This window comes from Balaenoptera acutorostrata, chromosome 3 (assembly GCF_949987535.1).
Source record: "Balaenoptera acutorostrata chromosome 3, mBalAcu1.1, whole genome shotgun sequence".
Taxonomy (NCBI): domain Eukaryota; kingdom Metazoa; phylum Chordata; class Mammalia; order Artiodactyla; family Balaenopteridae; genus Balaenoptera; species Balaenoptera acutorostrata.
Genome location: NC_080066.1, coordinates 73,182,525 through 73,196,079, shown reverse-complemented (window position 1 = coordinate 73,196,079; position 13,555 = coordinate 73,182,525). Strand labels below are relative to the sequence as shown.

General features: G+C 45.4%; 1 protein-coding gene across 1 annotated transcript in view; it reads right to left on the bottom strand.

Moving 5' to 3' along the window:
• Nucleotides 1-1,132, bottom strand: part of DAPK2 (death associated protein kinase 2) — a 119,251-nt gene extending 118,119 nt beyond the window's left edge. The window contains exon 1 of the mRNA XM_057542677.1: nt 1,054-1,132. Coding sequence (XP_057398660.1) covers nt 1,054-1,132 — 79 coding nt within the window. The remainder of the gene's footprint in view (nt 1-1,053) is intronic.
• Nucleotides 1,133-13,555: the final 12,423 nt, after the last annotated feature.

The following is a 13,555-nucleotide window of genomic DNA, read 5'->3' as shown; positions in this document are numbered from 1 at the left end:
GTATTAAGAGCTAAGAATTATCTCAGCCTCAGTTCCTGCGTGGTTCCAAATGCCTCACCTGGCATTTAAGGCTCCGACCTGCATTTCCCCACTGTGTACGCACATCCTCTTCCCTCTTGTGTGTGCACATCCAGCTCTCTTGCCAGCTTGGATTATTGGCTGTTCCTGCCTCCATACTTTTGTTTAAGCCATTCCATCACCACCCCCTCATCCCATCCTACAAAATCCAAACCATCCCTCAAGGGCCCTCTCAGGTGACGTATCTTCCATGGAAATTTCCCCGATCTGCCCTCTGGATGCCTTTCTCCCCTGAACCCTACCACTCTTGGTTTGTACCTAATTGGCATTCCCCTTCCTCTATTTTAGTTGTAATTAGTGTCCAGTTCTCTTTTCCTCAAGGGCAAGGACAACGCTTTGTTCATCTTTGTGCCCATACAATGCCTGACATCCCCAACCCAGTAAAGCCTGTTAAATTGAATTACTAGAATGTAAATGTCACAAGGTAAGGGACCATAACTGTCTTGTTTTCTACTGTCCCCCAAGGGCATCCAAGTCCCTGGCACTTAATCATATGTCGGATGGAGAGATGTATAATTAAAGTTAATAACTGCCACATATTACATTCCAGGAGTTCTCAGCCCTGAATGCACATCAGAATCACACTGGGAGTGTTTTAAAATCCTAATGCTCAGACTGCACCCCACACCAATTACATCAGAGCCTCTGGGAGTGGGAGCTGGGCTTCAGCAGTGGTTAAAACTCCCCAGGTGGTTCCAATGTATAGGCTGAGAACCACTTTGTTCATGTCCCAGAGACCTGGGGAAACGAAAGCCTCCTCCATCAACCCACCAAACCACAGATACATCTGAGCACCTGCTTTGTGCAAGACACTCCCCCAGCCTGTGAGACTGGTGAGTCACAGGAGCCTGAAGCTTCCACAGGATGAGAAGACAAGCCCACGGGGAAGATGTAACCATGGGGGGCACTAAAGGGCAATGAAAGTGATGATATCCTAAGGCACACTTTGGTGCCTGGCAAGTTTACAGAGCCTACCAACCTGCTGATGAGGAGACAGAGCCAGGACTGAGATGCTGCCTGTGTGGGCTGGGGCAACCGCCACTGGGGTTGGCATAGCGGATGCACGGTGCGAGGACTAAATGCAGGGACTCCGATGCCGGATGCCTACGGTAGATCCCAACGAGCAACCTACTGTGTGATCCCGGGCAACCTTCTCGGGTTTTCGTTGTTTTGTTTTTCGGTTTTTGGGTTTTTTTGGCAGTGCCACGCGGCATGTGGGAATCTTAGTTCCCTGACCAGGGATTGAACTGGCACCCCCTGCAGTGGAAGTGCGGAGTCTTAACCACTGGACTGCCGGGGAAGTCCCCCAGGGAACCATCTTGACCTCTCTGTGCCTCATTATCCCCATGGGTTGTTGTGACCATTCCATTAGTTACGGATATGTGTGCACTTGGATCAGTGTCTGGCCCATAAGTGCTCAATGAGTATTGCTATGTTTATTGTTCCTTAAATGTCTGGTGTGAGCTCCCCTAGAGAAGGAAATGGATCTTACTCATCTTTACACCCCACCCATCCCCAGCCTGGCCCTGAGCAGGTCCAGAACAAGTCGAATGAAGACTGGACTGCCGGCTGCTTGACAGTGGGTCCAGTGCTGACAGCTTTCTTATGCTATCAGGACAGGCCAGGAGAGGACACAGCCGGTTCCTCCCCAGCTGGCTAGCCCCCTGGGTAGAAGGCAGGCAGGAAGCCTCCTCCTCCCAATGGTGGCCAGTGGCCTGGTTCCTCAGTCCTTCCCAGCCCTATGCACCTTGCCCTGTGCCCTCTGCTCTCCCACGCCCAGCCAGGCAGGATCAGGGTGTGGGGCAGACTTGGCCGCCCTTCCTGCTTCCTCCCTCAGGAGGCCCGCTGGCTCTTGCAAACAGAGGTGGCTGCTTCCACCTCTAGCCTGGCTGGACTCAGCAAGGCCTTGACCCCACCATAAGGATAAGGCAGGGGAGGGGAGGAGAGATTGAAATGGGCTGGGGCATGGGAGGCCTTGCCTTTCCCTGGAAGCCCTGGACAATGGGGATTTCCTGGGCACAAGCGCACACCCATTGATTCTGCAAACATTCAAGGGCACCCCCTGGGGCTAGGTGCTGGTAGAGGGAGAATAGGCTTAATGCCTGGTCAGGTGTCAGGTCTACTCCAGCAGGCATCATGAGGCGCCTAAGGGAAGGAGAGCCTTGACTCAAACGTGAAAGAAGAGGACCAGGAGAGTAGGAGGTGGGGTGCGGGAAGGACGGCACATTAGGTGGGAGTAGCTGTGTGTACAGAGGGCTGAAGGTATGAAAGCACCTGCCATTTACTGCCTTAACTCCCACCTGAGCCAGCACAGGGGTCACGTGGTGGGATCATGATCCAGGCACATGCTGTCTCCTTCTGTTTAGGCAGAGGTTGGTGACACGGGCACTGGGTGCTTGGCCAGGGACTCCAAACAATGCCCACCTTTAGGGCTATGAATTCCACCATCTCCTTCTCTAGGCTCAGGAATAAGACAGGCCTATTTATATTCCTGTTCAGCCACTTTCTGGGCAAGTCACTTCCCCCTCTGAGCCTCAGTTGCCTCATCTGTAAAATGGGAATAATTACATCTTTCTCTCAGGACCAGACAAAATACTTGAGAAAGCACTGGCACAGATGGCAGCTTCCCTCCCAAAACAGATGGTTGCCAGGACTTCCCTGGCGGTCCAGTGGTTAAGACTCCGCGCTTCCACTGCAGGGGGCGCAGGTTCTATCCCTGGTCAGGAAACTAAGATCCCACATGCTGCGCAGTGTGGCCAAAACAAAACAGATGGTTCCCTCTCTTAAGACAGTCTGTCACCGTGCCCTATCATTCATTTTTCAAAAACTTCCTGGTGCACATCCTGGGCCAGGCCCTGAGAGAAATGAGGCACAGGCCCTGCCCTCCAGGGGCCTCAAAGCCAAGCAGAGGAGATAGCCTGGGAATAAATGCCAGAATCCCATGTTCTGGGGCAAGCCAGACAGAGCCCCAAGGGAGCCCAGAAGTGCCTGAGTGCCTGGGGGGCAGGGTAGAAAGGCATCTCTAAGGAAGGAACTCTTCCTAGACGGCACAGTCACATCAGCTGAGCTGAATCTAGGATTTCACTTCCCGTGTTTGTTAACAAGCCCTGCCCTCCTTCTCCACATCCTTCTCCTGTCATCCTTCTCTTTGCGGGTAATGTGGTCAGACCCATCAGAGGCCTGTGGTAGATCCATGAGGGACGAATGGGAGGAAAGCATTTCTTCCCCACCTTCCTCTGAAGAGGAACTTCAGGGCCAGACCTGGTCAGTCCGCCGGTGTCTCCTTCCACACGTCTGGCGGATCCCTGACCTCCGTGTAGCTGGCCTTCCTACCCCGCGGCACGTCATTGGATATTAAAACCATTGAGTGGGACTTCCCTGGTGGCCCGGTGGTTAAGACTCTGTGCTTCCACTGCAGGGGGCACAGGTTTGACCCCTGGTCAGGGAACTAAAATCCCAAAAGCCACATGGCATGGCCAAAAAAAAAAAAACCAAACAAACAAACCCCCCCCAAAAAACAAAAACAAAAAGGAAAACAAAAGCACTGATTGAAACATTGTTGGAGAACAGGATGCTCACAGGGTCTCTAAGTATCTCCTCACAGACTTACTCATTAATGACAAAGAGGAAAGGGTACTTTGACAACAGAGGAATCTGGCAGATAGCACCTTAATAAAAAGTCCACATTTAACATCAGTAAAAATGGAACAAGAAAGATATAACATCATCTATGTGGTACTCCCGCCAAAAATGTAGAGGCTGAAACTAATCATGAGGAAACAATCAGACAAATCCAGACTGAGAGACATTCTGCAAAACAACTCACCTGGACTCTTTAAAAATATCAGCGCCGTGAAAGAAAAACAGGACTGTTCTACATTAAAGGGGGCTGAAGAGACATAGCAACTCAGGGCAATGTGTGATGAGTGATTGGATCCTGGATTTTAAAAACGTTAAAAGGGACATGATTGGACAATTGTGGAAATCTGAATATGGATGTTTTATTACATAATCATATCAGTGCTACGTTTTCTGAGTGGGAGGATTATATGGTGGTTATGCAGGAGAATGTCCTTCCTCTTGGGTCATGCATGTTGAGGTGTTTTGGGGAGAAATAGCATTATGTTTGTAACTGTTCTTCAAATGGTTCAGCAAAAAGAGTATGTATATGTGTAGAGTGGGGGAAAGCTGAACAGTTGATAAATCTAGGTGAATTCTTCTTGCAACTTCTCTGTAAGTTTGAAATTTTTCAAAATCAAAAGTTGGGGAAAGTAAAACATAATATTTATTATGGTAATTAGCACAAAAACTAAAACTAAAAATTGTTCAGAGTGGTTGTCATTGGGGAGTAACACTGGAGTGGGTGGAAAGGGAGACTTCTAGCTTTCATTTTATATTTTTTGAACTTTTTTATGGTTTTGCTGTTTCTATATTGCTTCTATGATCAAAGAAATCTAGGTTAATCAATAAAATATGTACAACAGAGGTTGCTCTGAGAATAGCATGCTTGTATCCGTGGAGGTCTCTTCATTCCAGAAAAGAATTAATAAATATTGTGTTTAGTACCCATTAATGCTCATTAAGCCTTTAGACCTACTAATGAGTGCTGAGGTTCTTAGAACTCAGTCAGTCTTCCTCAGCCTCATTTCTACTCAGCAATAGCACTTATTAAAGGGCATTGTATTCTTTTCTTAAATCTTGCTAAAAGAAAAAAATATTGAAAGACAACCCACAGAATGGGAGAAAATATTTGCAAACGAAGTGACCAACAAGGGATTAATCTCCAAAATATACAAACAATTCATCCAGCTGTATATCAAAAAAACAAACAACCCAATCAAAAAATGGGCAGGGAACTTCCCTGGTGGTCCAGTGGGTAGGACTCCACGCTTCCAATGCAGGGGGCCCGGGTTCGATCCCTGCTCAGGGAACTAGATCCCAAATGCATGCCGTATCTAAGACCTGGTGCAACCAAAATAAATAAATAAATAAATAATTTTTTTTAAAAAAAAGGGGCAGAAGATCTAAATAGACATTTCTCCAAAGAAGACATACAGATGGCTAAAAAGCACATGACAAGATGCTCAACATCGCTAATTATTAGGAAAATGCAAATCAAAACTACAATGAGGTACCACCTCACACCGGTCAGAATGGCCATTGTTAAAAAGTCTACAAATAACAAATGCTGGAGAGGGTGTGGAGAAAAGGGAACCCTCTTACACTGTTGGTGGGAAAGTAAGTTGGTGCAGTCACTATGGAAAACCATATGGAATATCCTCAGAAAACTAAAATAGAACTACCGTATGATCCAGCAATCCCACTCCTGGGCATATATCCAGAGAAAACCATAATTCGAAAAGTTGCAGGCACCCCAATGTTCATTGTAGCACTATTTACAATAGCCAAGACATGGAAGCAACCTAAATGTCCATCGACAGAGGAATGGATAAAGAAGATGTGGTACATATATACAATGGAATATTACTCAGCCATAAAAGAGAATGAAATAATACCATTTGCAGCAACATTGATGGACTTAGAGATTCTCATACTAAGTGAAGTAAGTCAGACAGAGAAAGACAAATATTATATGATATCACTTATATGTGGACTCTAAAAAAAAACGATACAAATGAACTTATTTACAAAACAGAAACAGACTTTGAAAACAAACTTATGGTTACCAAAGGGGAAATGTTAGGGGGAGGGATAAATTAGGAGTTTAGGATTAACATATACACACTACTATATATAAAATATGTAATCAACAAGGACCAACTGTATAGCACAGGGAACTCCACTCAATATTCTGCAATAACCTATATGGGAAAAGAACCTGAAAAAGAATGGATATATGTGTATGTATAACTGAATCACTTTGCCGTACACCTGAAACTAACACAACATTGTAAATCAACTATACTCCAATATAAAATAAAATAAATTTTACAAAAGAAAAAATTTTGCTAAGAGTAAACACTAATGTGGAGACATATGAAGATGTAAATATCCTTCAGAAAAGGATGAAAATGACAAAATGAATAGAATCATATCTTGATTTTTATGTCCTATTTTTTTTTTTACCAGTTCTTTGTCAATCTACCCAGCCCCTATTTTAGTCTACAAAATATTTAAGGAACCTAGAAAGTTTCACATTCTATTCTATCTTTCAATTCATTTTAATCAGTGCGGAGAAATGACTTGCCCGAATCAAACGCTGTCTATTGGTCAACCTTAATTGGAAATCAGGCCACTTTCCATATATCCTAACCACATAGTCTTGATTCTGAATCTCCCATGCTATGTGAGTGTGGACAGGTCACTCAACATCTCCTGGCCTCCATTTTCTTACCTATAAAATCGGATAGTAGGATTAGATTAACACGGAATTGGCCCCCATGATCCCTGATAGTAGCCATGTATTCCACTTGGAGAAATGAAGTTCCAGCAAAGCTCTGCAACTTGGTAAGATTCACCCTTTGAGGCAACCTTGAGCTTGGCACACGTATTCATTTTATATTCTGACTCATCTGAACAGACCTCACCTTAATGTAGCCAAGGAACACAATGTGACAGCTTCAGGAATCCAGCAACAAGGAAACTCAGCTGATGTGACGCAGTTTAGTTCAATTAGCTTAATCAGAACAACAATAACGACAAAGACCTAAGAACCATAACATTCCTTTAAAAAAAGAGAACAACTAATAAGCTTTCCTAAAGGGTCATAATCATTTTTAATTCTGCATGAATCAACGGATTAGCAACTGTGGACTAAGCTCAATATTAATCACTCTTGTGGTTGTTAATGATGTAACTGAATCCTTGGAATCTCCAGAAAGCCAGCATCCACTGTGGCAGGTGGAAATTTAAAACCAGAAGGTACCTTAGAGATTATCTAACACCTCATTTAATAGAAGGAAGAAGGAGGCCAAAAGAGGGAAAGTGACTTTTACCCAAGTTTACACTTGTTCGGGGTGGGGCCAGGATTAAAGTTCAGGCCTCCTGACCCCTAGGGCGGTGGGCATTCCTCATAGGAAATGCCAAAGACTGAGGCCCTTGGTAAAGCTGAATCCCCTCATTATGACCAAGGTGAGCCTGAAATAATTCAACAAGAAAACACTGTGGGAGATAAAGGGAGCATCTAAAGAAGATACAAAATATTAGAAAACACATTCATGACAACCAAGAATATGAACAGTGTGCTACAGAACTAGCCCCCAGGAGTTTGGATAAAATCAAAGGAAACTTCCCCAAAGGGGAGAATACATTTTATTTTATTTATCTCCCACCTTAATATATATATATATTTTCAGACTTCCCTGGTGCGCAGTGGTTAAGAATCCACCTGCCAATGCAGGAGACACAGGTTTGAGCCCTGGTCCGGGAAGATCCCACGTGCCGTGGAGCAACTAAGCAGAAATTGAGACACAGATGTAGAGAACAAACGTTTGGACACCAAGGGGGGACAGCGGCGGGGGGGAGTGAGGGTGGTGGTGTGATGAATTGGGAGATTGGGATTGACATGTATACACTGATATGTATAAAATGGATGACTAATAAGAAAACAAAAATGCAAACCATATATGGTTTTTATACAATTTAAATAAAAACTCTGATTTGTAAAGGAAGATTATACAGCTTTTGAGGACATGGGTTGGAATACTTTTTAAATGTAATTAATCTAAAATAAGCCAGGCAGAGGAAGACAAATACTGCATAGAATCACTTATACGTGAAATCTGAAAAAAAAAAAAAAAAAAGAAAGAAAGTCGAAGGCTAGAAACAGAGCAGAAAAGTGGTTGCCAGGGCAGGGGGTGGGGGAAATAAGGAGAGGTTGGTAACAGGGTACAAAGTTTCAGTTATAAGATGAATAAGGTCTGAGGATCTAACGAAAAACATGGCGACTGTAGTGATAACACTGTATTGTATAATTGAAATTTGCTGAAAGAGTAGAACTTAAATGTTCTTACCTCCCCCCAAAAAGGATAAATACGTGAGGTGATGGATGTGTTAATTAACGAGATGGGTGGGATCCTTTCACAATGTACACATACATCAAATCACCACGATGTACGTTTTAAACGTCTTGTAATTTTATGTCAATTATACCTCAATAAAGCTGAAATAATAGGTCAAAAAAATAATAATAATACCCAATATTAATTAGTGCAGGACAGGGACACAAACCCCCGTTCTTGGTGAGATATTAATTGGTACAATTTCTTCAGAAGGCAATTCAGCAACCAGTATGTGTCAAAAGTGTCAAAATTACCATAACCTTTGGCATAGTAATTCCACATCCGAGAAAGGCTTCTGTGATAATCACCCCTGTCAGAACAAAGGCGCAGACTGCAATGCCCCCAGTGTGATGCAGCTCAGTCAGAGTGGCGGTGAGTGTGCCCTGAGGGCGCCCCTAGGCAGATCCCTGGCGGGGGCAGAGAACACCCAGGACAGCTGACACCAGGGCTCTTCAAGAAGTCTTGCTCTTCAACGACCAACTGGAAACCTGGAAGCCCATGCTTTGCTGCCATCTAGTGCTTCCCAAGTAACTGCACCCAGCCAGGGAGGAAAATTGTCGCCTCCATCAAGTAACTTAGCACCAAGGGGCTTTCTCTTCTTTTTTTGTGGCCTGCGGGATCTTAGTTCCCCAACCAGGAATTGAACCCAGGCCATGGTAGTGAAAGTGTCGAGTCCTAACCACTGGACCACCAGGGAATTCTCTCTCTCCTCTATTTTTATTTAACAAACACTAATAAAGCATTTACTGTGTTCCAGGCATTGTGCTCAGCACTTACAAGCATTCCCTCTTAATCCTCATACCAGTCCTATGAAATATCATCCTCATTTTACAGATGAGGTAACTAAGGTACAGAGAGGTTAGGTAACTGGGCCAAGGTCACACAGTGGCTAAGTTCACGATTAGAACAAGGTGGCATGTTGGCAGCAGGGCCTGTGCTCTGAACCACCTCCATTGTGAGGGTCAAAGCTCTGTGTGATACTAATAGCCCTTAGAGAGAACTTTATAGCCCACACAGCAACTGCTATCCTCCCCCTTCCCCTAGCTCATCTCTCCCAAACAAGTTCACACAGGGACTGAGTTCACCTCTGCCCTATAGGCAGCCTAACCTGAGTCAAAGACAACCACTGGCCCAGGCGAGATCCAGTGGGTTTTTTAACATTTTAATTATAAAATATTTTATATATTAAAAAAGATGTAAAAAATAACAGATATTCAGCACCCACTTGCAGCTTAAAAAATAGTGTTTCTAGTAGTGCTGTGTCAGTGATGAGGTTCATCCCTCACGGTTCACTGGCTTGTTTTCTGTCGTTGTATCAACACATGAGAGACACCAACTGGGCTATGAATGCAAGGCCACTATTACAGCAATCCTTCCCCTTCCTAATAGATAGTCCTCCCCTAATTACAGTTAACTGTTATCCTGCTGGAGACATCTGCGGTTTGTGTCACACAGCAGTTGCTCCACAGTGGAGCTGAGAATGCTTCTGATTGCTTAAGTACATAGTGACTCCCAACCAAGGCTGTGAACCCCTGGGCTCTGAGGAGTTCTTAAAGGAATGGGAGCCCAAGGGTTCAGCTAGCATGATTTAGAGACCAGGATTATTTACTCCTTAGCAAATCCATGAAAGTGCTGGAATCACTTGCAAAGTTTCATGTGAGTGCCTTTTTCCTCCAGCAAAAGGGTCCATTCCATGTCTTTTATAAAATTTTTAAAGAGGTCTGAGACCTTCCAAAAAGGTTAAGAATCATCCCTACAGATCAGGAGCTGGCAAATGACCCACAGGCCAAATTCAGCCCAATGCTTGCTTTTGTACAACCCACAAGCTAAGGATGGTTTTTATATTTTTAAGTGATTGAAAAAAATCAAAAGAAGAATATTTCACGACGTAAAAATTATAAGAAATTCAACTCTGTGTCCATAAATAAAGTTTTATTGGAACACAGCTATACTCATTTACATATTGTCATGGCTGCTTTTTGTGCTACAAAAGCAGGGTTGAATAGTTGCAACAGAGATGCAACACTTGAAATTTTACTATCTGGCCCTTCTCTGAAAAAATTTGCTGACCCTGCCAGCAAACACATTTTGTGAATTTATGGATCTCTAGTTTTCACTTGTATGTAGATGCTGTTGTGGTTGATAAAGTACAAATTCATTTAAATATAATATTAATGTAGTGGACATTAGTCATCAGACTACATTAACCCTCTTGATGTATTTGAGCAATTCCTACCATGTAAGTCTTGCTGGGAGATAGACGGACTCCTCATACAGGCCAGATACTCCTTTCTCCTGCTTCCCTAGCAGCCAGGACATGGACATGGGACTTGGGATCAGTCCATTAGAGACCCCATCTAGGACTTTGCAGCTGGAGTGAGTCACACAAAATAGCAGGGATAGAAGAGATATCATTCTGACAGTAGCAGAGAGTACAGCAGTTACAGCTAACTTCGAAGAGCAGCAGGGCCAGCAGGATGGGGGTGCCTGCAGCAGTGACCCATTTCTGGTTGTACCATCACTGCTTTCCTCACCAGACAGTCCCTTAAGGGACGATTTTGTCTTTGGTTCTGGTTGACCAGCCTCCACGTCTGCCTGGCTAGGACAAGCTCAGACACTAGATGGGACAGCCTGCATCACTCACTGCCTGCAGGGAAGAGGGGGCTGAAGGCAGAGGTTGGTAAGCATGAACTGAAGGAGGACAGACAGTGGCTGATCCATCTTTGTATCCTTAGCACCTAAGTGCCAGATACTTAAAAAGGGCTCACTAGGACTTCCCTGGTGCAGTGGTTAAGAATCCGCCTGCCAATGCAGGGGACACGGGTTCAATCCCTGGTCTGGGAAGATCCCACATGCCACGGAGCAACTAAGCCCGTGCGCTTCAACTCCTGAGCCTGCTCTCTAGAGCCCACGAGCCACAACTATTGAGCCCATGTGCCGGAACTACTGAAGCCCGTGTGCCTAGAGCCCGTGCCCTGCAACAAGCCACCACAATGAGAAGCCCGTGCACCACAATGAGGAATAGCCCCTGCTCGCCGCAACTAGAGGAAGCCCATGTGCAGCAACGAAGACCCAACGCAGCCATAAAGAAATAAATAAACAAAACAAAACAAACAAAAAAGTGCTCACTAAATATCTGTTGGTGACAGCGCCAGTGAGTAAGTGCTTGAGTTGGTAAGAGCATACACTAGGGATCTCTGACTTCAGTCGACTCCAGCCACCTGAAACTGGCAATGAGAGTTTCACGTATCAAGGTCTCATTAGAAGATATAAAGACAGTCCTACTCTTTAAGCCCTAGATAAGGCTCCAGGGATGAGAAACGGTCAGTATTTGGGGATCAATGTGTATTTGACCCTGGTCTGTGAGCCTCAGAGCCCACTCAGATGATGCTTGTCTTATCTTTTAGAGGCAGACAGCTGGTCAAAAAGCATTTGTGTGTGCACGTGTGCACTGGGTGGGAGAATATGGGACAGAGTGTTCACCAGGTACTATTAGCTCTTGCCCTGGATGGCAGACTTCCATGAAGCAGGAAACTTAGGGCTGGTCCTAAGGACCTTTCCAGTGGATTTGTAATTTAGAAAGAAGTGATTACAATGATGACTAAAAATCAGCAATATTTTATTACTTCTGGATCTATTTATGTATGCTGGATAACCAATTTTTAAAGATCTGGGAAGAAAGAGAGGAGCCAATGAGAACTTTCACAGCAAAAGATTAAGAAGCGACAGTGACATTGCCACAAAGCTGGTGCTCCGATGCCACAATGTTAGTGGTTTTTCTCAAGAGAGGAAGATCACAGGGATGATGAAGCTCTGCTGGGATAGTCCCACAGTGCAGAGCCTCAGCAGAAGCCAAGATGGTTTTGGGTTTTTTTTAATTTATTTATTTTTTATTTATTTATTTTTGGCTGTGTTGGGTCTTCGTTGCTGCGCGCGGGCTTTCTCTAGTTGCGGCGAGCGGGGGCTATTCCTCATTGTGGTGCACGGGCTTCTCATTGCGGTGGCTTCTCTTGTAGTGGAGCACGGGCTCTAGGCGCGTGGGCTTCAGTAGTTGTGGCACGTCGGCTTAGTAGTTGTGGCACCCGGGCTCAGCTGCTCCGCGGCATGTGGGATCTTCCTGGACCAGGGCTTGAACCCATGTTCCCTGCATTGGCAGGAGGATTCTTAACCACTGTGCCACCAGGGAAGCCCCCAAGATGGTTTTTTGTTTTTTGTTTTTTGTTTTTTGTTTTTTTTTAAATTTTATTTATTTATTTATTTATTTTTGGCTGTGCTGGGTCTTCGGTTCGTGCGAGGGCTTTCTCTAGTTGCGGCAAGTGGGGGCCACTCTTCATCGCGGTGCGGGGACCGCTCTTCATCGCGGTGCGCGGGCCTTTCACTATCGCGGCCCCTCCCGTTGCGGGGCACAGGCTCCAGACGCGCAGGCTCAGCAGCTGTGGCTCACGGGCCCAGCTGCTCCGTGGCATGTGGGATCTTCCCAGACCAGGGCTCGAACCCGTGTCCCCTGCATTAGCAGGCAGATTCTCAACCACTGCGCCACCAGGGAAGCCCCCAAGATGGTTTTAATAGGACTTCTATAACCAGTATGTTGTGTAAGAATTGATTTTATTTTTGTCCCCCACTAATCCTTCGAAACTTTGTTGAGAAGGCATGATCTTCCTCTGCCCATGGGTGAAGACTTGGGCAGACACATGATTTCTGTCAGATTAAGTCGTCTTGTCACTTTTAACCATACAATCTCATTGCACTGAATTATCTAGTCACATCTAATAGTTAGAACTACAAACTTGGCATCAACTCTTTCCTAACTTGAGCTTGCTTCAGGCTTGAAACCTCCAGCGGAGCCATGGGATAGGGTCCTCTGCTCTCTCTTTCCCCCTCTTCAACTTCGCCACTGCGGGAGCTGAGGGAGGGAGGAGCACCAGAGATGGGACAGTTCTTACTTAGCTGCTTGGCTTTGTGCTCTCTCTGCCTGATGATTAGAGCTGGCTCTTTCTCTTAGGTTGGCACTTTCGTACGCTTACCAGGCGTTCCCGCTGTGCCCTCTGACCCTGGGAGAAGCATCTCCATCCTGGCTGCTCACTTGCTGTCTTCTCTGCTCAGTCCCTGGGCACCAGGCAGTACACCTCCAGACCCTTTCTCTGAGGTCTCCTTGGCCCTGCTGATGGCTTGTTGAACAATGTCAAATATGACCCCACAGCATGGTCCACGAGAAACATTTGTGCATCCCAGGGCTCTGTCATCAAGGTAGTTAGCCTTGCCTTTCTCTCACCCTCTAGACTTCCTGGACAGGAGTCAGGCCCCAGCCTTCAGCCCACTTCTGCTTGCTTTCTCAGGCCTGAGTCAGGCACCACTTTTCTGGGTCTCCCAACTGCAGAGGACACATTTCCAAACTCTCTGAGTTGTCCCCTTGAAATTCCCCTCAGCAGACAGTGGTAGGAGGTGTCATTTCCTCA